Source organism: Lissotriton vulgaris, chromosome 7 (genome assembly GCF_964263255.1).
Source record: "Lissotriton vulgaris chromosome 7, aLisVul1.2, whole genome shotgun sequence".
NCBI classification, from domain to species: Eukaryota; Metazoa; Chordata; class Amphibia; order Caudata; family Salamandridae; genus Lissotriton; species Lissotriton vulgaris.
In genome coordinates, this window is record NC_141695.1 from 209007202 (window position 1) to 209035100 (window position 27899).

General features: G+C 47.4%; 1 protein-coding gene across 1 annotated transcript in view; it reads right to left on the minus strand.

The window, feature by feature from the left end:
- Positions 1-13161: 13161 nt before the first annotated feature.
- LOC147701213 (uncharacterized) overlaps positions 13162-27899 on the minus strand; it is an 84343-nt gene continuing 69605 nt past the window's right edge. The window contains exon 2 of the mRNA XM_086928598.1: positions 13162-13687. Coding sequence (XP_086784724.1) covers positions 13481-13687 — 207 coding nt within the window. The 3' untranslated portion in view covers positions 13162-13480. The remainder of the gene's footprint in view (positions 13688-27899) is intronic.

The window sequence follows — 27899 nt, forward strand, 5'->3', positions numbered from 1 at the left end:
TCAGAGGTGGAGAAAAGAATCCATATGAAAATATTGGAGCTCCCTGAGTGGGTATGTGCTGTGACTAGGTCCCAGACTAGCCAGAAGGGAGGGGATGGACAATTGGACCCTGGAACATAGGGCCAAGCATACAAATACAAGGGTACTAGGCCTGGTGAGCCAGCCCAGGGAACTCCAGAGGTGCAGGAAGAATCAAACCCTGATGGGAAGGATCTGGCCTCTGAGGGAGGGACTCCATCCCTGGGAGAGCTGTCAAATTTGGCAGAACTGACAGGAGCAGGTAGACCCTCCAGAGAGGAGTTCGGTAAGGGACAGAGAGACTGTGCCACCGTTGAGAGCTTAAGGTGGATTGCCTCTAAACAAGAGGAGGGGGATGACAGTGGGTTTCATAGAATCTACTGGGAAGATGGACTGCTTTATACAAAGGCTAGACACCTCAAGGAGGGGGCCACCAGGAGGTTGGTGGTGCCTCAGAAGTACAGAGCATTTATCCTGACTTTGGGTCATTATATCCCCTTGGCAGGACATTTGAGACAGACAAGGACATGGAACTGGTTGGTGAACTATTTATATTTGCCACATATGTCTGAAAAGGTAAAGGAGTTTTGCAGCTCCTGTGTCACCTGTCAGGCCAGTGGCAAGGCAGGGGGAAAGACAAATGCTCCCCTAATACTACTGCCAGTGATTGGGGTTCCTTTTGAAAGGGTGGGGATGGACATTGTTGGTCCCCTGGACCCACCTACTGCATCAGGGAATAGATACATCTTAGTGGGAGTGGACCATGCCACTAGGTACCCTGAAGCAATCCCTCTTCGAACCATTGATGCTCCTGCAGTGGCTAGAGCACTGCTTGGAGTGTTCACCAGAGTGGGTTTTCCGAAAGAGGAAGTATCAGATAGGGGCAAAAACTTCTTGTCCGGCTATCTGACTGCTATGTGGGATAAGTGTAGTGGCAACTACAAGTTCACCACTCCCTATCACCCACAAGCAAATGGTCTTGTTGAGAGATTCAACAAAACCCTGAAGGGCATGATAAATGGGTTGTCTGAGAAACTCAGGAGGAGATGGGATGTTCTCCTCCCATGCTTACTGTTTGCCTACAGGGAGGTTCCACGGAAAGGGGTTGGCTTCAGTTCATTTGAGTTGTTGTTTGGACACCCTGTGAGCGGGTGATTGCGCCTGCTGAGAGAGTCTTTAGAGAAGCCTCTTAAAGAAGCAAAGAACAATGTGCTTGACTATGTGCTAGGCCTAAGATCTAGAATGGCAGAGTACATGTACAAGGCAAACAGAAAACTGGAGGCCAGCCAGGAGCTCATGAAGCACTTGGATGATCAAAAGACTACTATGCCTGAGTATACTCATCAACAAATCCCTACTCCGCAAACTCCAGACAATACAGAACACCGCCGCCAAATTCGTCCTCCCCTGGCACGAACATATCAGCCATCACCTACGAAGACTCCACTGGCTCTCTGTGGAGAAAGGAGTCACCTTCAAAATCCTCACCAACACCTACAAATGCCGACACAACAACGGACCCAAAAACCTCAATTACAGAATCAACTTGCACGTACCCAAAACAAACCTCCAATCTCCCAACCTCGCACTGGACGAAACCCTGCATATCCACAGAGCCAGAGCAGGCGGAAGATCCTTCTCCCACATTTGCAGCCAAATCCTGGAATGAGCTACCGGTAATCAGACGCGCCTCATCCCTGAACTCCTTCAGGAAGGCCCTCAAGACCTGGCTCTTCGGCTAATCAGATCTGCTGACCTCCTCATTCCCCTCAGCGCCTTGAGACCCTCAAGGGTGAGTAGCGCGCTTACAATTCCTCAGATGGATTGATTGATTGATGTGTTCAGTACCAGTGTTGCTGGCCCCTGACTACACAAAATATTTGTAATTCAGACAGATGCTTCAGAACAACCTTTATTAGAAGGCAACTTCTTCCCAGAGAGCAGAAATGGAGTGCCATTGAGCGAGAGGCTTTTGCTGTGTTTTGGCCCCTGAAAACGTTGAGCCCATATTTGTTTGGGACCCACATTTGTGTTCAAACTACCCACAGGCCTCTCTGATGGCTCATGCAAATGAGAGGGGAGAATCCCAAGCTGTTAAGGTGGTCCATGTCCCTACAGGGAATAGACTTTGCAGTGGAACACAGACCTGGGGTTGCCCATGCAAATGCGGATGGACTTTCCAGATTTTTCCACTTAGCTGATGAGGACTACCTGGGTGTAGGTTAGTAACCCATCACCTTTCGCTTTGGGGGCTATGTTGCAAAGTCATCCTGTGCCCTGGGAACCTCCAAACTTTTTACTGACTGGAACTGATGGTAACTGACTGACCCTGGGCTCTGCCTAACCAGGCCCAGGGCCAGTGCTACACTGCAGACACACGTAAAATACAATGAAAACACCTACATACACTAGGGTATACTATGGGTTAGGCTACCACTGTGATTGGTATGGCCTCCCCTATAAGGCCCTAGTACATATAGGGCAGGGGGATTGAAACTACCATCAAGCCGCTAGTATAGAATAATGCATGGCAGTTAAGAGGCCAGCAGCCTTTTCTGCACTTGCATGTGTACCCTGCTGGAGCATGAGGTCAGTTTAAAATCAGCCCAGTGTTGCAGGACTGCTTTTAAAATGCAAATGATGCCCAAACATGACTTTTGTGTTTGGGGCACTTACAAACGGCTAAACTACAATGTTTGGACATGGTAGTTACCCCCAGGGTCTCCCCTAGGTGTTCCAGGGATGGGGAGGCAGGTATTTATAAGGAGAATTTGTATAAAAAGGTTTATCAATACCCTGGGGTTAGTGGAATTGCACATTCCACTCCCCACATTGTATACAAGTGCTTCCCAAAATCGACTTTTGTGCTAGGAGCACTGTGAAATGAGGCTCTGCAATATTTTGATATATTCAGAACCCCTACAGTCTTTCCTAGGTGTTCCAGGGTTGAGGGTTCTGCAGGTATAAGCAGGGTCCTTATAAAACCTGTTTTATATGCTCTGGTATTGGAGAAATTGTCCAGATCATTTTCCATTGCAGATCCCCAGCCTATAGGTAAACCCTGGAAAAGGTTCTTAATTAATAACTGAAGAAAGAAAAGCCATCAAACTAGGATTAAAGGACTCAGTAGAATGGTAATAATAAGTCCAACAATATGGTATTGTTGCATTTATTCTAAAATGTACAGACAAGAAGTTATAAGACATTTTCTTGTCTGTAGGCTAAAATTCAACCCTGTAGTACTCTGCTCTGATTGGTCAGAGATAAGCAAGTGAGCCTGGCTGCTTTGAAGAGGTGATAGCGGACCCCTGGGGTTAGGAAGCCTCCTGGAGAGGAGAGGCTGCTGGACATAAGAATGCCAGAGCCAGAGGGAGGAACACTAAATAACGCTCTTGAAGGGAAGGGGGAGACAAGCTATAGACATCAGTTTCATTTACAACTCTCCTCTTTGACACAAGGCAGATGCTAGGTTTAAGAAAAGAATGAGCAGATGGAAGGGGAAGAGACTATGGAGATTAGCCATCCTAGGGGTGTGTTTAGCCAGCTTTTCCCTCCCTGCTGAAAATTCTAACATATTGAATTTTGGAGGAATAGTGGTTTCTGGGTTAGCATTTTGCCACACTCTGCAAGAAGTGGTCAGACCTTTGGGTGGAACCCTCAGCCCCTTGGACAAGAGTGACCACCTGCTTGATCCAGAGAAGTTGGAATAAGTATCTGAGAAGGGCAGAGCCCCTCGGATCTGCTGCTTGTAACTTAAGAGAATCAGAAGGGTCTATGCTAAAGAGTTTGATGTGCATTCACCAGGCCTTGCACTCTGAGGATTGCGCCTTTTGCGCCATTTGAAAATACAGCCCTGTGGATCAAACCTGTTTCAAAAGGACTAGAGAGTGGACTCCCTGCAAGGTACAGGGTAACAGAGCTCATGTGGACCATCACCACAAAAAATCCCCAGCCTGGAGTACTATCAGTGGATTTGTAAGGGTTTTGTCCAAGTTAATTGTGGGAATTGAAATCTCAACCTTTCAAGGACCCTCTTGGAAATTCCAGAACCTTGGATTGCGTGTTGGATACTTTGGGACGGCAAGAAGAACTTCAGGAAAGAATTCTAACAGGACCCAGTCTGCTGGAGAAGGCTGCACAAGACTGGTGAGAGATCCCCCAGAACAATTGCTAAATGTGAATGTGTCCCTGTTAGAGGCAACAAAATGACCAAAAGGTGCACGGTCGGTTTCTAAGCACTGGAAAGTGACTAATCTTTACAAATTCATCCTACAGTGGATTTTTTTAGTTTTGGTGTCATTTAAAAGATACAAATATTTCCTATTTTATAAATTGGTGTTAGATTTTTACTTTGTGTTGTTTTCTAAATATTTACTGATTTGGTGTTTTTAAATGCTTTAAATACCTGCTTTTTAAGTTAAGCGTGCCTGCTCGCAGCCAAGCCACCAAGGGATGACCATGGGAATAATTTTCTAAGACCTATTCTGAGCCCTATCCTGTGTTAGTTGCCTTATTGCAAGTGGCAGATATACATTTGCCCCTACTAATAATCCACTTTCCAACAGGTTGGTACTGTGAGATTCCTGAGGGGGGTGTCAACTTCTTTAAGGTGCCGTTCCTTCGTCCTGTCTTTTATCAAAGGTCTGTTACAACAGAAGTGAATCCTCTTCTAATTAACCACAATACAGACACAGGGAGTAACCAGTTTTCACACCTGGTAGTCAGCATCCACCAAACAATGACTCAAAATGGTTCAAAGGCCTAAGCCTTCCCCTCTTATATGATCTCCTAGTCCTACAATGTCAAGCTTATCAGATACATCATATCCCTAACAATAACCTCAGTCCCCTTTGACCAGTAACTATTTCTGGAATAAAAAAGAACTTTGATGTGCACAGGGGATATTCTGCTCCCCTTCCTCCAGTGTGTTTTATTCCAACTCCAACTCTAGGAAATACCAGCAATCCCCATCTGTCTGTGGCTTGCAGCCCTCACCTCCACTATCCTTTCCAGGCCCTGGAACCCTTTTATGTACCATCCACAGTCATACACACATCTGAGCATGCACACACAAGTATCATGCACTGCCTGGTGCAACACACAATCACCATGTAGACCAAGGGTGAGTCAGTACACAGAAGATGAACTTTATATGTGTTGGCCAGTGACACAGGTAAAAAGGCATGTTCAAACTATTGATTACTACTAAACACAAAATAGGTATGGTGCCACCAACATACTTGTGTCACTAAATTCCTGTCAAGGGCAGTAACCCTCTACCACTAGGAGGGTAGTGGTTGATGCACTCCTCCAAGCCCTAAAAGACTGCATTAACATAAAACAGTCCTACGTCTTGGCACATACACATGATCTGTGTCTGCCCATGACCAAAAATGATTAGCAGGGATTCAAATATCAAAGTAGCTGGGGCACTCAGAACAGATGTGCACATCTGCCGCCTTGCATTGGACTTTTACATCCCAAGAGCTAGCAAACATTTATATGGCAGCACCTCTTACTTTCATTAGGGCAGAGATGTGGTTGGCACTCCGGCATCCATGCCGGCACAACCCACCTCCCCCTCCCCATCCCCTCCTTACGAGCAAGCCTTGTTCATGCTCACATATACTGACAAACGTACATCTGTGTATGCATACACAAACACATCACATATTTCATTTGTTCACAGAGGCTAAACAAAACACCTCCATGAATCCATACACAGACAGACAAATCAACAAACATACAGGTACAACTTAACAGTCAGGAACAGATACAGTCACAGGCTGAATGCATACAGGTACACACACACACACGAGTGGATAGACCATGCATGATTGCAGTGGTGAGTGATCAACTGATACATTGTTGTTTTTGGCTAAATAGATTATTAGATTAATGAATGAGTGAGAGTGGTGAATGAATGCTTTTATAGATTATGTGACTTTAGACATTTATGAATGACTACATGTGTGAGTTTATGAATTGATGTAAGAGAGACTAGGCAATGAATGCATAAATGCTGGGTGGTGGATAGTTCACCAAGCACTCCCCCACCATTTTTTTCACACGTTCAGCCATCACTCATTCATTCAACTCACTCACCCCGTCAGCCAATAATGCTTTCTCACTTACCATTTGGTTCATATATCCAGGAACTCGTTTATGCTCTCATCACACACCCTGTACCTATTGTAGGGAAACATCCTTTACGACGCAACTTTTACCACGCAGTACCTTTACAACGCAGGTTTTTCAACGCAAGTCATTACAACGACTTGCGCTGGGGGGCGCTTTAGGATAGGTAATAGTTTAATGTACTATCCAACACCTTCCCTACTATCCACGGGGACTGGAGTTGGAATAGTAAATTAAACTATTCACTATCCAGCACCCCCAACGCAAGTCGTTGTAACGACTTGCATTGAAAAACCTGCGTTGTAACAACGTACATCCCCTATTGTACCTATTAATCCATGCATCCTTTCTTCTAACCTTTGACTAATTCCCTCATTCACCCACACACATGTCTTCACATAAAAAGCCGTACCTATTGGCCTGATCAGTTCTTGGTTTTAATTGTAGTTTACGGAACAGTATTTCCAGCAGGTTAGATTTCATAATGCCTGTGTAATCTGGCTCTATATCAGCAGCACATAGTCACAAATCCGCAATATTGAAATAATATTGACAGAATTGGGATTTTAGGCACACAGGGCAGATTCATCGAATGTTTCTTAGCAGGAGGCAGGGCTAAGCATGCAAAACAAAAAATCCAACCCTTATTCACTAAATCAGGAATGTTGGGGGTTGAAGATGTCACTTACACGTGTGGAAGTTCAAGTAAGTGCAGATTTGACTACAGTCATAAGTGACACATATGCCCTCATTGCGATGAAAGGGCTAAATGGCGACCCCTATACAAACACGTGTGTGCACAGGATCGGAATTACAATTTGTAAGATAATTACCCCCTCACCCCCCTTCCAATTGTCCTTTGATAAATTCCAGCAAATGATACTTGCCAAAATGATCGGTATTGATCGGTATTGGGGGGGAGGGAGCAGGAAAAAGGCAACCCGCATGTATCTGTTTCTAACACACCTAGGGGCAGATTTATGTTAACTGGCGCATCCCGAGGGATGCGCCAGTTAACATGCGCCACAGTGCGCCACAGCTACGCCACCCATGGTGCGCCGCATTTATGATGCGGCGCACCATGGGGCAAAAACAGCACAGATGCGTGACGCATCTGTGCCGGAAATGTGGCGCATTGCTAGAGTTGCGTCGCAAGCGCGACGCAGCTCCAGCAATGCTCTGGGGGGGCCTATTCTTTCAATGCTACCTCAAGCCTTACGCCTGCTTCAAGCAGGCGCAGGGTTTTGAGGCAGCATTGCCCTGAAAGTGACTGAGTGAAATCTCATAGATTTCACTCAGCCACTTTCAGGAGGCGTTCCTGCGCAGGAACGCCCCCCGCTGCGCAGGAACGCCTGCTCATGGCGCAGTGCTGTACAACGTGACGCATCTCCTAGATGCGTCACGTTGTAAATAGGGCGCAGGGATGCGCCACGTTTCCGTGCCGCTGCGTCACGCAACGGCGGCGTAAACGTGGCGCAAGCCCTTCATAAATCTGCCCCCTAGATTTCTGTTAAAAACTCAGATTGGGAGGAAACAAAAGTGGGGAAGAAGAGAAAGAAAGATAGAGAGAAAGGAACGTTCAAGTTGTTGTTGACCGCTAAGCTACTCCAGTGTACTTTACGCGGGTGGGGTTCGACGAAGAAGCAACCAAGCTCCAGTGATCAGCCTAGGGTGGTTTGCGAGTGGTCAGGTAGTTGTCAACAATATGCACCAAGATCGTGATCACCTAACAATTCATGTAGGCGCCAAGACGTTGACAATGACACGCCAAATGTAACCCCACCGGCGCACGGTCTCACCAGTATTGCCTTCTCTGTGCCTGTAATGTACTGTATATATGAAAAAAAAAATCCTAATAAAATCATTTGAATTAAAAAAACTCAGAATGGGAGCTTTTTACCACAAATGGTGAAAGCCTCACCCTGGGGTAATGGTATTTACCACGTGTTGTAGATACTCCACCCTATTCCGACACCTTGTAATGAGTCCCAGAGTGTTTACAATGGAGTATCATGGCACAGGTCAAGCAAACGAGGTAACCACGCACAATCCATTTGCAATGTCTTTTCCCCACTTTTCCGCATTTACGACATAACATGTTCCGGCGTAAGTGCTTATAAATGTAGGGAATGTGCTCAGAACATCCAGTTCTTGAAAGGAATGCAGATACATGGAAGACTTTACATAAGACCAGCTTTCCAAGTAAATAAAACATCGAAAAAATAATAGTATTGATATTTGACATATTCATTACGCCTACACAAGCTGATTTTCCTTTTCTAACATTCAGGTTGAGGTTGAGGATACCCAGGTGCACTTAGACACCTATAAAAAGCTACACATTTTAATTTCATTCAGTTCAGTATTCTACTGAATAACAAACATCTCCTGTTATGTATGTGTAATGTCGCTAAGAGCAGAGATTTACAACTTTATGAATCGGTCCCATTTTGTTTTTGTTCAATTTACAAACAGTTGAATTGTGTTTCAGACAATTCAAGGAGTATAAAATAGAACTGTGGATTTTAAATGGCGACATGTCACTATTACTCCAAGGCCTAGATGTAGGTAATTTTATTTTACCACTTCTTAAATACCGAATTTTACCGATTCGGTATTTAAGAAGTGGTAAAATAGAGGAGGGGGAGGGAATGTAGGTATTACAGAATCGGTAAATACAGATTCGGTAATGCCCATTGATTCCTATGGGCATTGAAGCCCATAGGAATCAATGGGCATTACCGAATCGGTATTTACAGAATTGGTAAATACCGATTCCAGCAAGGGTGCAGGGGGTGTCACTTTGACACCCTCTAGCACCCCAAATACAGGCATGTGTGCCATGTGGCACACAGACATGCCCTAAGGGCATGTCTGTCTGTCACATGGCATAGGTGTGCATGCACACCTGGATTCGGTATTTTACCACCCAATTGGATTGGGTGGTAAAATACCGAATCTGAAAGGCCTTTGGGACTCAGAAGAGTCCCACCTACATCTAGAAGTTACCGAATCTGTAAAAATACCGATTCTGTATTTTACCGATTCGGTAAATTTACCGAATCGGTAAATTTACCAAATCAGTAAAATTGGCCCCCTACATCCCAAATACCCATTTACCGGTCGGTAACGGCCGAAATCGGCCGTTACCGGCTGGTAAATGGCCACCTACATCTGGCCCCTAGTCCGATGCTGCCTCGTCTCCTTACCATCTGAGGGAATAGCCTCTCGTTGGATAGGATTGTTTCACAAAACACCAATTAGGTACTTTCAAACAGAGCTTGAAAAGTCCTTTCACTCTTTCTACTACCTGTCACATCACAACCACTTCCCATATATTCCATTTCAACCTTCTTAGCTTTCTGTGATTATAAAGCTCTAACATTGTCAGCGGAATGCTAGGGAAGAGACGGTGCAGGGCTGGGATGTGGAAGCACTGGACTAGGATGAATGAAGAAAACTAGTAGGAATCGACATGACCTGCACATCCTCTTTTCCTCATCCCAACCCTGGCCATCTAACGTAAAGAAAGCTCCTAAATGCTGCAAATTCAAACTTTGAACACATGTGGCTGAACCATCCAATTGATTGTGAATGCACAAAAGTGTGGGGAGTAGCCCCGGTGGCGGCTTTCCAAATCTTAGACAAGGAATCTCCTTTAACCTCAGCTCAGGAAGTCGCCATCCCTCTGGATGATTGCACCAAGATGCCAAGGGGAAGATCCACGCCTACTGATTTCTACGAAAATGGCAGCCCTAACCCAGCTACTAATAGTTATTATTATTATTATTATATTTCTTATATAGCGCCAGAATCGACCCCCGAAGGGGTATCTCCGCGCTTGCCTTGGGAACCCGTCCTGGTTTTTCCTTGTGAGATAGCCCCTACAGGGCATCCCCAAGGTGAAAGCCAGGCATCCCGCCGCAGGGGGGCCGTTGTGGAGATTAAGCAAGCTTAATGCCCAGAGTTGCAGAGTGTGAACCCATGATTAGGTCAGGCACCGAAGCGAGAATTATCGAGTCCGTGGACATTTGAGCTCAACACCCTGCCGCGCCGGGAATTGAACCCTGGTCCCGGGTCTGACCTCTGCTTCAGGGTCTGCCTGCTCTAACCAGTGAGCCACACTTCTCCAGTTGCAGTTGAGGGCTTACTTCCCTTTGTCTCACACACCAAATGTAACAAAGAGAGGGTTCAGGTGCATACACTCTGCTATCCTTTCTAAATATGCACCCGAGGCTCTCCTGGCATCCTTCAGTTGTGAATTGTCCCTCTTCATTTGAGGATGGAGAACTATCCGTCTCATTCATGATTCTCTTGCTGTAAATGAAATTTGGAAAGGACTTTAGGACAAAAAATGGGACCTCGCCTCAGGACCACTTGGTCTGGAAGAACTGAAGATAAGAGGTGGAGGGGGGAGTGTCAATCTCCAGAGCACCTACTTTACCGAGGCATTTGTCCAAAGTAATAGCTTAAAAGAAAGTCACTTTGAGAGGCAGAAAAAACAACAAAACAATTCCCGTAAGTATTAAGCGCAAAGCTAAGGAGGCAGGAACTTAGGGGCATATTATCAAGGACCGTGTTAAAATTATAGCAGTTTTATCGGCAGGAAACTGCCGATAAAACGGCGATAATAGGCTTGATAATAAGCCCTTGTTAATTCCCATAGAAGCCCAGGTTAACATCAGAACATGGGCTTCTATGGGAATTAACAAGGGCATATTATCAAGCCCATTATCGCCGTTTTATCGGCAGTTTCCTGCCGATAAAACAGCGATAATTTTAACACCGGTCCTTGATAATATGCCCCTGAATATTTTGGAAGTGGGCTGTGTATTCCAGGTGGCAGAAATATTAACAGGATTTGTCAAAATATTCCTGTCTTGTGTGACAGAACTACCTCAGCTGGTCAAGGCTGGGACGAGGAAGAGAGAACGAGAAGGTAATGTGGGTGCAATGCTGATGCCACAGTGTTTCACATATGGAAACAACAATGGTCCCTGGCAAGGAGACGAATGATTGAAAATGAATATAGACTCAGTTAGTTCTATATTAGCGAAGACATGCCCAGCCGGGTAGAGGTCCTCAAAGTTTATATTTAAATCAAAGCTTGCAAAACACAATTGCTCCCGTTTTAACTCCTTGCCTGCGCACTCTTATTTTGAGCTCTCATACCAATTGCCCTGGACCCTCGAAATAATTTCTTAGGCACTACTGATAAACCGAATAAAGCGGACAATTCATCTAAAATTGTTCCTGATTTAACTACTTGCCTGCACGCTCTTATTTGAGCTTTCATAACAATTGCCCCTCTGGCTAAAGAGGCTTATAATTTAAAAAGGCAACCATTGCTTTGTCCTGATGATGGACCCCATCATTTAGTAAGGGGGTCCGAAACGTCGTCGACCTACTGTGTACCATATACTTGTGGAATAATTCACTATACAAAATTGTGTAATGGTACCTATAAGAAATTCTCTGTCTAAAATTGGAATTTTGCAGAGACTGTTGATTTTGCCTTACAAGCCCTTTGTGTATGTCTTTGTTTGTGTATTGTCGTGGTTGGGTACAGGCTTGTGCCCCACGAACGTGAATTGTTGAAGGTGTTATTGTGTTTTGCAAGCTTTGATTTAAATATAAACTTTGAGGACCTCTGCCCGGCTGGGCATGTCTTCGCTAATATAGAACTGACTGAGTCTATATTCATTTTCAATCATTCGTCTCCTTGCCACGGACCATTGTTGTTTCCATATGATTAAGCTCCCCGAGGTCCCTCGCTGATACTAATTGGGGTCCCCTTGTTGTTTAAAATAGATACAGTGTTTCAGATGTCACTCCCTCATCCACAATTACACTTGGCTTCAATTGAGGCAGAGCAATGAGCTTAAGATGGCACTCAGTCCTACTAGATCTATAGACAATCACTAGTGAAGGCTGATAAATACCGCTCCGCCAGCGGAGTCCGCAGATTTTTGCCCACTCTGTGGTTCGCATGGCAAAACTCCAACGACCGCATAGTGGAGTTTTTTCTCACGCACAGCTCGCCAACGGTAATTTGGCGAGCGCCAGTGACAATTGGCATCCCCCAGCAGGATTTTTGGGTGCTAAGACGACACAATGCAAGATTTCTCAAAGAGGGCTGTCGCTGCCATTCACAGTGAGAAAGTGGCAGCTCATGTAGAAATTCTACTCGAGTGGCAGCAAAGAAGCAGTGCCCTCTGGCAAGTTGCATGGTGCCATTCAAGCTGATTTTACAGCGTGGAACAAGCTCCTGTTGCTAAAAATCAGCACAACGTGCTGATTGCATTTGTTCAGCGAACTCCCCGGGATCTCACAGAGTTTTTATGCAACTCCGTGGAATTCTGCTGAGTCCCAGCACACACCCCTACAAAATATCCTGATTCTGTTTCCGAAATGTTCACTTTTTTGACTCTGTCTTTGTACTTGTGATATTTTAAAACAGGAGTGTGGGCTAAAGGGTGTTTAATATCATCTTGATGAACTGTTTGGTGACTGCTCTACTTTTGAATGTTCTTGGCAGGGCCTGCTTGACTTTCCACCGGATGTGCAGGTCGCCTTGGATGCTGCCCTCAAAGTTTAGAAACTTTCATAGACTTTCATTCTCCCATAACCACAGAGTAAGGATGACACCACTCTTGATGCTTTCATTTAATATGTTGAATGCTTTAAAAATAAGGGTCAATCATCATCTAAAGTATGCCACTCTCATTCCATTTAGGCAAAGAAAGCTTTCTATTTTATTTATTTGTTTACTGTTTATTAAGCACGCGATTCCCCAACGGATGTCATTGCGATAAGGCAAACATGGTACTGCCAGCCAATCAAAGATACCTAAATAGAAGTACACAGAAAAGTCTTCAAACCTTTATGAAACTTCAAAAATACACAAGAGGAAACTATATTTAGCCAAGATTGACAAAACTTCTAGATTTTTATTAGTGAAGGTTCCTTGTAATTGACAGGGGTGGTGTATGTATGTAAGTGTGGGTGAGTGTGTAAGTATAAATGCACTCAATTCACTTTCACTAATAGAAAGCAAGCCCTAATGGCTTTGCCAGTGCGTGTTATATTTCGGTACAGTTGACTACTATGGTGCCCTGCCCTGTCCTTTTGGGGTGTTCCGAAGACATTTTATTGAGTTGTTTCTCTACATTTACATTTGAAATGGAATAAACATAGGTAAGGCCCTCCGCCTGTACTTGACAAAACAAAATATATAGTCTGATCACACACAACAATGGCTTTGGCTCAGTTAATGGTGGAATGTGGTTTCCAAGGTGATTGGTCCGTTTGTGTTGTATAACAGTTAGCCATAGTAGTCGTCGATGTAATAGCTACTCTGAACGGCAGTGCTGTAGTAGCTACGTAAAGTGACAATGACAAAAATGGTATAAGCCATCCAAGAGATGTTGACCATGAGGCCTATGCCCAAGGCGACGTGGTTCAGGATCAGGGCAGTGGTGGAGTTACTGCGCGCCAGGCCTACGTCCCCACGGCTATTGGCGTCTCGTGTCTGTAAAAGAGAAGGAAAGAGGGTCATATTCTTTTTATGTGTGGTACATACTATGATACATACACAGCCCGGGATAAACATGGAAGCTGATATTCTAGCATTACTACACATGGAGCACACCCTGCAGATATTAAGAAGGTACAAAGACCCGAACTCGGTGCAATCTCTAGCAAAGAATACACCTGACGTTCCAGGTGTTAGACACACTGAAAATAAATTCATCATGGCTTGGCCTGACATGTCCTTACATTTAACAGATGAAGTGCAAAAGGACTGAAATGCTGTGCTACTGATTTGACGGCATACTTTGTGCACATGAACTTCCCTGTTCTGTTGCACATGCGGTTTGGATGGCGTCAAATGAACGTAGTTTTGGCTGATTTGGATTTTGACCTAATAACAGACCATACTAACCATATCAGCCCTTTGGCTCAATTTAGGCTCACCTCTTATTAATCAAACCTTGTACAGAGTTTGTCACCAGAATAACATGATACTTAGAAACTTGAGGCCAGGTACTGGTAATTCTGACATATATGCGTTGATTACCTAGATTTTTAGGAATCGACCTCCATTTGATCAGCGCCATGAACATATCAACATGGACTAGATGCCTGACCTTTTTACAAAGGTCTTACCTACCAGATCCCATAATTACAGAGCTCCACCCTCCCCCAAATCATCCAATCTTCCATGAAATCCCAGAGCCATAATAATTGTTGCCTTAGGTTTCAGTACTTGAAAAGTGTTGCCAACATATATCAAAGGCAATGCCTCTTCAGAAATATTTTCAAGACCATTCTGCCCCAATAATCCTTCTTCAGCTTAAAAGGATAACTCTCTCCCTTCAGCCTCCTCATCCTATACCTTCCGCTAAGGCATTTCCCAGTCAAGCCATCATCTCTGAGTCTGTGTCACATACCATAAGCAATATGATAAGCTAACTTAAACAGTCTCATCTTCCCCTTAACCCATACTTAATCATCACTCCTCAAGTGTGATAGTGGCAGTACCTTGTGACCAGCTCTCAAATGAAATATCTAGCTCTACGAAGAGCAATGCAATGAGATCTAATGCATCTTTGGTATGATTCATTCAATGTAGCAGGGTTCTTGAAGGAGTCCTCCATAAGATCCCGACCATATCAAGCATGAGTATATTTGACGACATACCTAAAATGACATTTGCTACTCATCTGCACATATAAGGGGTCAAAATGTAGCATCTGCAAGGAAGACCTAACACACTTGCCACACTGTGGGGACCATGCAAGCTGCTTCCTATTGCCTTTCGGTAGAACCACCCCTAATCCTTGTCAGGTCATTTGTTAGGACTTAGACTATGTTGGAAACACAGCTTCTTTAATCAATGTTCCTCATCAGAGCTTCTCTTTGAAGACATTGGCAATCTCTCTTTGCAGCCTCTTTCACAGTTAACTAATCCATCATCAACATCTGTAAGCTTCCACCTAATTCTCTGACAACCTACTTTGATGAGTGTCCATCTATATCTCTGACTGGCAACAAAATGTCCAGCTTGATGTCTTTGTATCACAACTGTTATGAGTAAATTGGAGATCCAAGTCTCCAGCATAATCTTCCTCTTCAACCTCAAATTGCTTGTGGCCTAACGTAGAATCAACATTTATCACTGTGCCTATGAGCGCATGACTTTTATCTGAAAATCTCCACCAACGGATGTATGTCAGTACAACACGATCTTTTAGATCGCGGTACATGACAACGCTGTATTACAATGCAAGTCGTTACAACGACTTGCGTTGTAGGGCGTGGATTGTGGAAAATTATAATTTTATATCCCAACACCAGTCCACGTAACAGTAGGGGAGGTGTTGGAATATAAAATTGCAATATTCCTTATACAACAGCGCCATCCAGCGCAAGTCGTAGTAACGACTTGCGTTGTAATGGCATCGTTGTAAAGGCATCGCAGTGTTTTCACCGCGTTGTAAACAATGTTCCCCCAGTAAGGACAATTATCAAAAAATGAAATCCCCTTGGGCAATTACAGTCACATATATTCAACCATCAACTTCTGGTTGATGATTGAATATATGTGACTGTAATTGCCCAAAGGGGATTTCATTTTTTGATAATTCAACTCAAATACTGCCACCAGTCTATTCCAAACTGCCTACATGAAGCTCAATCCAATTAAGTCTGAATTCATACTTATCAGCACCAAAGAAGCTCAGGTATCTTCCAAGGAACTAAATGGACTCTGATTCAAAATCTTATTGTTGACCGCCCTCATGCAAAGAACACCTAACTGGCTTATTGTCATGCATAATAAAACCCCACCCTTCCAAGTAGCACATAGGAATGACTGTCCAGGCATAGGTACCCTACAAGCTGGATGGTGCTACTGTGCCACAAGCAGGCACCCCCAATGACACACTGGCTCCACTGAAGAGCGCATGATGAGCATCTTGTATGTCATTACTGCACTCATCTAAAGGAGTTTGACCAAATCATGAGTACCTGTATGCACCACCTCTGGCTAGTCACCCAGGTCTGCATTTTGATCAACACATTTAAGGCAGTGCCTCAGGAAAAATGATTGACAATCTACCTATTCAGAAAGTCCTATGAATCTTGAAACTAGAATAACATCAGGTGTGTGCCTTAAATCTTACAATTCAGAGAAAAGAAAACAACACATAAGGAGACCCTCATTCTCTAGAACAAACTCTCAGCTCCTAGAATCACCATAGAGTACTCTCTCTGTCCAAATATCAATCAGAATGTATAAAGCGCAGTGAATCACCTGATAGGGCATCCAGTCGCTTACAGGCCCCAAAGGCTTATTTTAACAGTCTAGTCTTGTGGGCCATTAAGAATTCTGGAAGTGAGGTGATGGTCTGGAGGTGCATGGGGAGGCTGTTTCAAGTCTTTGCTGCAATGTGGGAGAAGAGGCACCCTCCACTTCTGCTTCGGAAGATGCAGGAGTATTAGTAAGTGAAAGGGAGGCAGAGCGTAGTCTTCACTATCGCTGTGGAAGTTTAGGCAGTGGTTTATGTAGGTATTTCCTTGATTATGTAGATCCTTGTGTGTGTGGGTGAGCAGCTTGAATTGGCATCTCTTCTGTGCGGAGAGCCAGTGGAGTTTCCTGTGGTGGTGTGTGATGTGGATTTGTCTGGGAAGGTATAGGATGAGTCTGGCTACGATGTTCAGGATGATCTGAAGTCTCTGTAGAAGGTGTTTGGCGATTCGTATGTAGAGGGCATTGTCTTAGTCCAGTTAGCTGGTGATGAGGGCTTATGTCACGGTGCATCTCGTGTGTAGGGGCATCCACTCGAAGATCTTACAGAGCATGCGTAAAAGGGAGGAAGCAAGCGGAGGAGACGGCGTTGATATGTGATTGTATGGTGAGCTTATTGTCAATGATGATTCTGAGGTTCCTGCCATGGTTGGAGGGAGCAGGTGTGGATTCTAGGTCTGATGACCACCAGAAGCCATTCCATGTGTTGCTGCTATTGCCAAAGATCAGAACTTCCATCTTGTCTGTGTTCAGCTGTAGGCAGTTGTTCTTCATCCAGTCGGCAACATTTGTCATGCATCTGTGGAAGTTTGTTCTGGTGGTGGTGGCGTCGTCCATGAGTGAGAGGATGATTTGGGTATCATCTGCGTAGTAACTTATGTTGAGACCATGGGATCTGGCGAAGTTGGCCTGTGGGGTCATATATGCATTGAAGAGCGTGGAGCAGAGGGATGAGCCCTGCTGGACACATATACAGTACTAAGTCATTTCCTACCTTGAATGGCACTCACCATGCCTTGCACTCGTTTGCTCCCTGGTGAGGGTTTGCACTTACAATATGCATATACATATACATTACCATACGGCTCTAACTGAAAGTGAAATTTTGGTGAAGTTTTGGCCATTTCATAGAAGTGGATGGGCACAGTCTGGGCTGACAGTAGAAAATACAACTCACACAAAGCTAATAACATTAATCAGTAAAATACAGTAAAAAATATGTGCCTTTACGAAAAGTTTATTTAGTTTATGTCTACAAAATAACCCACAATGTACTTCGTCTATGGTCTTAAATCTTAACATAATTCTCATTGTCCACAAGAATTGGACATGTTGTTAGCATAGAGCAGTGGATCACAGAAAAGAAGGTGTTAACAATTAGAAGACGGAACAGAAATAATGCTACTTGTAGATCTTACAGAGAAATTACTATATTAAAGAAGGAAGAAAAGCAGAAAGGAGGCCCTTATTATACTACTATCTCTGATATGTTCCTCTAATTGTGCATTGAAATTAAAGTACAAAAGGCCTCATTCCTCATTACAACAAATCCATTCTGCTGTTTTTAACCAGTGTTTGTAACATTCTCTATAATCCACTTACCCATGTTTTGTAAATATTTTGTAATCACCATTGGCAAGTGAAATTGGTCAGCAACGATTATACCCCAGAGGGTCTTTGTATGGTTTAGGACCTTTAATGACTGCTTCCTTAAACTGAGATGGAAATATTCTGTCCTTAATATTGATGTTATATAATTCCACAAGATAGAACTCCTTTAAAAACTTTATGAAATCATTTGTAATTTCATTTGGTACTGGTGATATACTTATTTAGGTGAATTTATTGAGGTCTACAACTCTTGCATTTAAATTAAAGATTCCTTTTCCTGCTGCTCCAACAAGTTTGGCATCTGCATTTTAGGAAAGAAGGATTTTTCCGCAATAGAATTGTGTGGTTCTAAGGCTTTGAAGTACTGGTCACATTCTTGAAATCTCTTCATGACATTGGCTTTGGTAGTCATTAGCCTTCCTTGTGTGCATTTTATGCAACTTTTGTATGGTCTGTTTTCATTTTTTTAATCTGTAGACCAAGAGCTGATTCCACCTCTTTTTGACCATCCAACATATTTGCATAATGCTTAATATTGCTTTATTAGCAGTTTTTTCTGATACATATTTGCTTTATATTTGGTCTTGATAAGTTCCCTTCTCACTTGTCAGTATCTTGGCCTTTGTTTATACATTGTCTCCAAATGCTTACTTTTAACCTCCAAAAGGGCCTATTTTGCCTATAGTTTCATATTTCAAATGTAGAAATTCGAATCAACTTCATCTTTAAACCTCCCTTTAAAGCTTGCTAAACTAAACTATTTGTCTTGTACCGAATAAAGGTTATTCCTCAAAAAGCTTTCTCCACTTTAGGACTGCTATGTAAAACTAGATTACATTTTCACCTGCTTATTTCTGCCATTGTCTTTGGATGTATGTCACCATGATGCTTGATCTTTGTTTCTCTCACAGTCCACCTCCTGACTCTCCATGCTGATTTGTTTTTCCTTTTTTTCCACCTGTGAAGATTCAGAGCTGACTGCATGCAAAGTGTCAGTGCTTAATTTGTAGAAATATTAGTGCCGGGGCCCTCGACAGGAGGACAATACCGCTTGAACCATTTGTTGCTCCTCGCAGCGCTGCCAATGACAGCACCAACACACTACTAATCATCACACTCTTAAAAGTGTGACAATTTAATCTTTTCCAGGGCCCCAAAGCTATAGGAATGGCTTAGGATGCAAATACTAATCACTGGAAATGTAAATTGAATTAATAAACAGATGTTGTTGTGCTCGTACCTAAATTTGCCATACACCACTACCACGTGGCAGACTATCATAAGCCCCAGGGTTGGCAATTGAGTGCCGGTGCCGAGCACCTGAAACTACCGGCTCAAATTAAGCACTGATAGTGTTAGTCCTATGACGGAAACGTACCAACTAATGCCAACAACTCTGTCCCCACCCTATGCCCAATAACTCCTTTTCCTGCTTACCTCATTAGATTTGTAGTAGATTTCACTGAAATAGGCGAAACGTTAGCTATAAGGTTATAGCATGTAACATATTCTAAGCAAATTTGCTTTTTAACGTCATGTAAACTGAGCGCCACAAAGAAGTTGTATCAAGATGGTTTATGACTCATTCTCTGTTTGAAACATAAAGGAAACGAACCATACTCTTGATGCTAATAAAAATGGTTTGATGAAAGTGTAACTCAATGCTTTTTGACTTGTAGACATGGTTTAGCAACGTTTCAGGTACCCTTTATGCATATTCTGTAGGGGTGGAAAAAAAGAATTGTACCTTTAGAGGACCTTCAAACTATCCTGTGCAACAGCTGACCTTCATCCTTTGTCTTCCCCTTTGTCTTACATGAATGTCATGGAGCTTGGTTTCAAAACAGCCATCTGTGTGATTTGATCTACAAGCCTGTGCTTGATGAGTTGGGTACATTTCATGGTCAATGTTGCAGGCAATAAATGTTCTAATTATAGTTGAGAAAGTGAGTTTGGGAGAGGGAGGGGATTATCTAATGGAGGTGGTGAGAACAGGCTTACAGACATTAATAACGCTCTGTTGACTACAGCAGAGTTGCAGCAGAGATTATGTTTGCCATTGAGGAGAACCTATGCTTTGGTTTGATAACCCTGACGCTGCAGAGAAAGATTCAAGATTCACTGATGTACTCTATGTAGCACTAATAAACCAAGATGCCCAACGGCCTCTACATTCAGCACACATCTACTTCATTAAGTCTCATCATAAAGGAACCATCCTCTGTTCTGTCAGATGTCTTTCTTGCAAAAGCCTGCAACATACACTAAGAACAAATCCTGCATTTTAAAGCAATTAAGACAAGGGAGTGCATCAAAAGGGCCTTTTCCCATAGAACAGAGATGCCAGACAAAGCCTAGTACCAATCTGCTGCTAGATAGAGCATACCGGGAAGGATGCTGCCATCCTGCCACCTGGTGGTGCTCATGAAGGCCCTGTGGGGTCTTTATGCCAGTACATGTCACAAACCTCTCCATCACATTGCACACCCTGCCCACATCATACACCAGTCCTGGTGTCCACAACACCACTGTGATTGCAGTTCCTTCAGTGGCCACACCTTTCCTGTTCAGAAAAGGGGGTGGTGATGAACAGAGTGTCTGAATTGAGCAGACCACTCTTACCCAGTCCAAAGATCAGGGCTTGATCCATCACCGTTATTTATCTCACTGCCCCATCCCAGCTCAGAACCTGGCTATATGCAAATCAGTCTGTCCCTGGCCCAGTGCATCATGGGAACAGGGCAGACTAAACTACCAAGCCAATTCTTCACCAGAAAGGAAACAAGCTACCGGGGACCGGTTTATGGCATTTCAGCCGTCTTCGGCCCGGCTTGCTTGAATCCTGATGGAGCAGTGAGAAAGGGACTCATGTCTGAGTATACCCTGCCACACCTATAGTGGCCAAAATCGATTCAGAAAAGGGGGTGGTGATGAACAGAGTGTCTGAATTGAGCAGACCACTCTTACCCAGTCCAAAGATCAGGGCTTGATCCATCACCGTTATTTATCTCACTGCCCAATCCCAGCTCAGAACCTGGCTATATGCAAATCAGTCTGTCCCTGGCCCAGTGCATCATGGGAACAGGGCAGACTAAACTACCAAGCCAATTCTTCACCAGAAAGGAAACAAGCTACCGGGGACCGGTTTCTGGCATTTCAGCCGTCTTCGGCCCGGCTTGCTTGAATCCTGATGGAGCCGTGAGAAAGGGACTCATGTCTGAGTATACCCTGCCACACCTATAGTGGCCAAAATCGATTCAGAAAAGGGGGTGGTGATGAACAGAGTGTCTGAATTGAGCAGACCACTCTTACCCAGTCCAAAGATCAGGGCTTGATCCATCACCGTTATTTATCTCACTGCCCCATCCCAGCTCAGAACCTGGCTATATGCAAATCAGTCTGTCCCTGGCCCAGTGCATCATGGGAACAGGGCAGACTAAACTACCAAGCCAATTCTTCACCAGAAAGGAAACAAGCTACCGGGGACCGGTTTCTGGCATTTCAGCCGTCTTCGGCCCGGCTTGCTTGAATCCTGATGGAGCAGTGAGAAAGGGACTCATGTCTGAGTATACCCTGCCACACCTATAGTGGCCAAAATCGATTCAGAAAAGGGGGTGGTGATGAACAGAGTGTCTGAATTGAGCAGACCACTCTTACCCAGTCCAAAGATCAGGGCTTGATCCATCACCGTTATTTATCTCACTGCCCCATCCCAGCTCAGAACCTGGCTATATGCAAATCAGTCTGTCCCTGGCCCAGTGCATCATGGGAACAGGGCAGGGGGGCGTGGCTTGGGCGCCGATGGCGATGGTCGCCTGAGAGCTCGGCTCCGGGACTGAGCCCGGGATTATCCTGTAAATCGGAGGTCATGGGGCACCCTAACCCCCGCAAACTGTTGATCGGCCCGACTGGAACCTGCTGAGGCGCCTGGCGCAGCCCGGACGAGTGGTGATCTGCCGTAAAATCGAAGTTTGTGGTCCCGAGGGGAGCGACCCAACATGGCGCCCGGACCCCATTGTCCCCTCGGACGGGACCATTAGACTGGAGGAACATCGCTGGTTACAGCGCGCCCTCCACCCTTTTGTCCTCCAGGGATGTGAGGATCTGGACTTTGAACTGATGGGACTCTGACATTGGAGATTGCGCCTGGACGATCGGATGCCCCCACCATAGTGGACCTCGGCACATGGACGCCTGGAGGCCCTGACGGTGGCGCCGACCCACTACACAGCACTTGGCTGCATCTCCCCGATCGACCCGATCCCATGGGAGGCACAACCCCCTGGCGCCACAAAGTCTCTGGCGGTGTGGGTGGCCCTCGCTCCGGGTCCTCGCTAACCAGACGGGCCTGCCCGGCCTGGCGCCGAGTGTCTCCGCCTCCTCCTCAGTGTTCTCCGACGACGCGGCGGTGGCGCGAGCCGAAACTGTGGAGGACCAACAGGCCCTGGAGAAGAGGATCGCCAGCCCTCAGCCCGAGGGCCAGCAATCGGGAGAGTCATAGCCGACGCCCGCACTCGGTGGCGCCTTTGCCTAGGTCCACACTGTGCGCTTCCCGCGACATGGGGAAATCAAGGGGGGCCAAGGGGACTACCCCCGCCGCCTCTGACTCGGAGGCCCCGGACAAAGAGGACCGTAGAGACCTGGGGAGTGCTGACGGAGCACCATTGCAGCAACAGTTTGACCGCGTCCTGGAGGCGATCGCGACCACACGCTCGGCCCTTCAGCAGGACATTGCCCAGGTAGCGACGAGCCTGGGCCTCCTTAGGGCGGATCACGGCAAGCTTTCGGACAGGGTCAAGGACGTGGAAGGCTCGGTGAAAACCTTGGAGCCGGCGCAGCGATCCTTGGCCGCGCAATGAAAGATGCCCTGTCCCGGATCTCTGCCTTGGAACAGCGAGCGGAAGATGCAGAAGGCCGTAACAGGCGCAACAACATCCGAGTGGTAGGCCTGCCGGAGAAGATCGAAGATGGCGACATGGTGGCCTACTTGGAAGCCTGGCTCCGAGACACGGTGGCCCCAGAGAGTTTATCCTCCTTCTACACCCTTGAACGAGCTCATAGAGTCCCAGCGAGGCCACCACAACAGGGTCGTGCACCGCGCCCGGTGGTGGCACGCTTATTGCATTTTCGCGACAGAGACCTCATCCTCAATGCCGCCAGACATAATGGCCCCTTTAAGGTGGAGAACAGCCAGGTGAACATCTTCCCGGATTACACCTATGAAACCCAGCGCAGGAGGTTTTCATTCTTGGCGGTCAAGCGCGAGCTCCGGAGCGAGGGCATCCAATACTCGCTCCTATTTCCTGCAAAGCTCCGCATCATTGTCGATGAGAAGACTCACTTTTTTGATACCCCGGAGGATGTCTGTAACTGGCTTGAACTCTATAGAGCTGGGAAAGATGGTTTCACCACCGCGTCTCAGCTAGCGGTGGAGCCGGGACAGCGACGGCGGTCTAAGAGGATACGGAGTCGCCGGGGCCGGTCGGGCGGCCCTTCGACTGCGGAGACTTCGACGGAGCGGAAGGGAGTGTTGGAGGTGTTATCTGCACTATCTGGCTCACGAGACGGTACCATTGAAGAAGAGGAGGACCCTGGTGACGAGGGAGTACCGACGGACTCGGAGGACTCGGTGACGGATAGTGTCCACACGCCGGTGATCACACCGAAATCGGTTGAGGACCTTCTGGATGGACAGGGTTGACGGGGTGAGCTGCATCCTTTTGGGTGGGGGCCCGAAGCGGGGGTGGCGGGAGCCGATGGTTGATCATGATCTCCGGAGAACTGGGGGGTGGGGTGCCTTGCTCTTGCCCCGAGGGTTTCCGATATTGTTTTGGGCTTGCTTTAGTCCTGGTAGCCAGGGCGTCGAGGGCCCACTGCCACCGCCCAGCCCGCACCTGGCCCTTAAGGCCTTCCTACGGTGGCGACCGCAGGATTAGTTGGGGACAAGGGGATTTCTGTGGGCATGTTTGGACGGGAACTGGATGATGCTATTTGGGTCCTGTTCTGGGGAGGGTGGGCAGGGATTTGGTTGGAATAAGAGTTGTTGAGTTTTGGTTGGGGAAAATGGCCGCCATCAGTGCTGGGTTGATTGTTGTTCGTTCTTTGTTGGGACCCAGATGGGGAGACTTTGCACGAACATTATGGGACAATGGCTGATGCTGCCAATGTGAAATGTATCACTTGGAACGTACGGGGGCTTCACACCATGGCTAGGAGGCACAAAGTCCACGCTTATTTAGTGCGTAGGGGAGTACAAATGGCGCTGCTGCAGGAGACCCATCTGAACAAGGCGGAAGGGGCGGCGCTACAGCGTAGGTGGAGGGGGCAGGTCTTTTACACATCGTACTCCGCGTATGCCAGGGGGGCGCTAATTTGGATTAGAGCTGGGGTTCCCTTCCAGGTCACAAACTCAGTGGTAGATCCAGAGGGGCGCTACGTGGCCATATCGGGCACTCTGGGAGGGAGGGATCTAAACGTTTGCTGTGTGTACGCACCCAACGTGGACCAGATTGCCTTCCTTTCCAGGTTATCGGGCTCGTTGGCCCACTTTTTTACTGGGCCCCTCCTGCTCGGTGGGGATTTCAATTCAGTAGTGGATGTGGAGACCGACCGCTCGCATCCGCCCCTCCCTGACTCTCCGGTCCGCCGTGTGGCTAAAGGTCGTGGGGACTGGCAGCTGCGCTGGGGTCTGACGGATATTTGGAGGGCGCAACACCCCGACACTAGAGATTATTCCTACTTTTCGGGCCTCCACGAATTACACGTTAGGTTGGACGGATTTCTTGGCTCGACTGAACTGGTTTCAGCGGCGGTCCGCTCCGAGTATTTGTCTAGGACCATCTCGGACCATAACCCCCTCCTGCTGGCCCTTCGCTGGTTTCCTGGGGCGCCTGCGGTGCCCACCTGGAAGTTACGTCCCGAGATTCTCGAGGACACTGTATTCAAAGCGGACTTAGGAGACAAGATCGCGGAGTACTTCGCGTCCAACAGGGGCACCGCGAGCTCGAGAGCGCTGGAATGGGACGCTTTTAAGGTGGTGGTGAGGGGTTATTGCATCACCAAGAAGGTAGGTATGAGGCGGGTTATCCTTGATGACTTAGATATCGCTGATCGGAGGCTCCGTGAGTTGGAACTCCGCCGCCCCGGACACCCTGAACTCCAGGGACGCACGGCGGAGGCGAAGGAGGCGGTGGCGGCGGAGGTCGAGCGGCTGCGCTGCTTCGACTACAAGGCCTATACGGCTCGGTCCCTCGCAGAGGGGGATAGGTCGAGCGCATTGTTGGCGTGGCTGGCTAACCCTACGCGCCAGACCTCACTGACGACGTCCATGCGCATGGCGGACGGGACCGTGGCGCACACTCAGCCTGAGATTCTGAGCTGCTACCGGCACTACTACGACCATCTATATCGCAGTCGTTCTGCCAGAGACCCTGACCTTCTCGAGGATTATCTACGACCCCTGGAGCTCCCAACGGTGGAGCCCGACGTAGCGAAAGCCCTGGGGTCCGATATCGAACTGGGGGAGATCCGCAGCGCCATTAAAAAGATGGCGCGGAATAAGACCCCGGGCCTAGACGGCCTTCCTGTAGAATTTTATGCAGCCTATGCTGATCTCCTAGCCCCAAGATTGGTGATCGTATATAGAGAGGCGAAGAGGCTTGGACGGCTCCCTGGCTCGATGCGCGAGGCCTTAGTGGTTCCCCTCCTCAAACCGGGGCGGGACTCGGCAGATCCGGCGTCCTATCGTCCCTTATCGATGCTGACAGTCGACTATAGAATTCTGAGCAGCATCTTGGCCTCGAGACTGCTGGGCCACATGAGCTCCCTGGTACATGAGGACCAGGCTGGGTTCATCCCCAAGCGAAACACGACCATGAATATCCGTAGGTTGTTCCGCTTGCTGGGGGAACCGCTCGTGGACGCTCCGTGCCCGGTGGTCCTATCGGTAGATTTAGAGAAGGCATTTGATAGCCTAGAGTGGGACTACCTGCACACTGTGTTACGGCGGTTCGGCCTCGGCGAGGGTTTTATCAGATGGACCACGGTCTTATATACCTCTGTATCGGCCAGGGTTCGGGCAGGCCCGCTAATTTCCTCACAATACCCGGTGGAGAGAGGCACGAGACAGGGCTGCTCGTTATCCCCACTTCTCTTCGCGCTGGCGGTGGAACCTCTCGCGCTGCTACTCCGATCGGGGGCCCATTATAATGGCTTCTGGACACCGTCGGGCCCGCACTACATTTCATTATACGCCGATGACCTGTTGCTCTTCCTTGAAGACCCGGTTGTTGCCCTGCATGGAGCAGCGACTGCGCTCACGGCGTTTGGGGAGGTCTCGGGCCTCCGGGTGAACTGGGCTAAGACATGCCTTTTCCCGGTTCGCAGAGGCACCCCCAGCCCTGTTCTCGATAGAGAGATTAGATGGGAACCCGACTGCTTTAAGTACCTGGGGGTGTATGTCTACCATGAACCATCTGACCTCCTAGACGGGAACATTGCCAGATGCAGTCGGGCGCTACGGGGTAGTATGGACTTCTGGGCTACGTTACCGCTTTCGATGGCGGGGCGGATCGCTTTGCTCAAAATGGTGGCGCTTCCCCGGTTGCTGTATTATTTCCGGGCACTACCGATCTGGATTCCGCCGGCCACGTTTAGACTCTTACGGTCGATGATAGTCGGATTCCTCTGGGGCTCGGGCCGCCGCAGAGTGGCCCTCATGACCCTGATGAGGCCGAAAGCCGAGGGTGGGCTTGCGGTGCCGAATTTTGAGAAATACTATCTAGCGGCGCAGCTCCAGACCTTCACCCAGGAGATCGCCAGGGAATTCCGGGGCCCAGAGGACAGGAGGGGTACGGGGACAGCCAGGCATGTTCTCTCCTTCATAGCGCTACGACAACGCTTGGCCTTGCAAGACCTGTCGCTGGAGGAGAAGACCGTTCGCCTGTGTTGGAACCGAGCCCACGCCCGGGGCCAATTGCGATTACCGTATGCGCCTGAAATACCTTTGGGGATGCTGACGGCCTTGCCCCATGGTGGTGATTGGTCACAGTTGGCGGACTGGGAGGACGCGGGATTGCAGTTGGTGGGAGACTTCTATGAGGATGGGGCGCTCTTGCCCTTTCAGGAGCTCATTGACCAATTCGAGGTTCCCCGCGGAGACTTCCTATTGCACTCGGCCCTGGTCCGAGCGGTCCAGGCGCACTGGAAATGCGGGCAAGAGGAGCCCCCTACGTCTCCGGTGTGCCAATACGTCATGATGTCTGCGGGCACGGTGAAGGCGGTCACTTGCCTCTACGGCAGACTGATCAATGAGGGGCTGACCCCCCTCACGACCTTGAGAGCCCGTTGGGAAGCGGACATAGGCAAGGAGATTCCGGAGACGACCTGGTCCCAACTCGTGCGGCGGGCTTGGAAGGGCACGCGCCATGCCCGCTTTCAGTTGGTCCACTATTACGTACTCCATAGGGCATATCTGACTCCGGCGAAAATCCAACAGTATTTCGCCACAGGCTCGGCGAACTGCCCTAGATGCCCGGCGCCGGAGGCGGACCTTCTCCATATGTTGTGGGCCTGCCCGGGATTGTCCTCCTACTGGGAGGAAGTGGGGAAGACCCTGGAGGAGGTGACAGGGAGATCCTTATCGGTTGATGCGGCAGTGGGACTCTTGCATTGGTTTCCACATACCCCCAAAAACAAAATTTCCAGTAAATTCATTGATTTGGGGCTTCTCCTAGCTAAACGAGAGGTGACCAGGAACTGGAAGGCACGGGCTGGTCCGACCGGGAGCAGGTGGCACAGCGAACTCTTGAAGTGGGCAGCG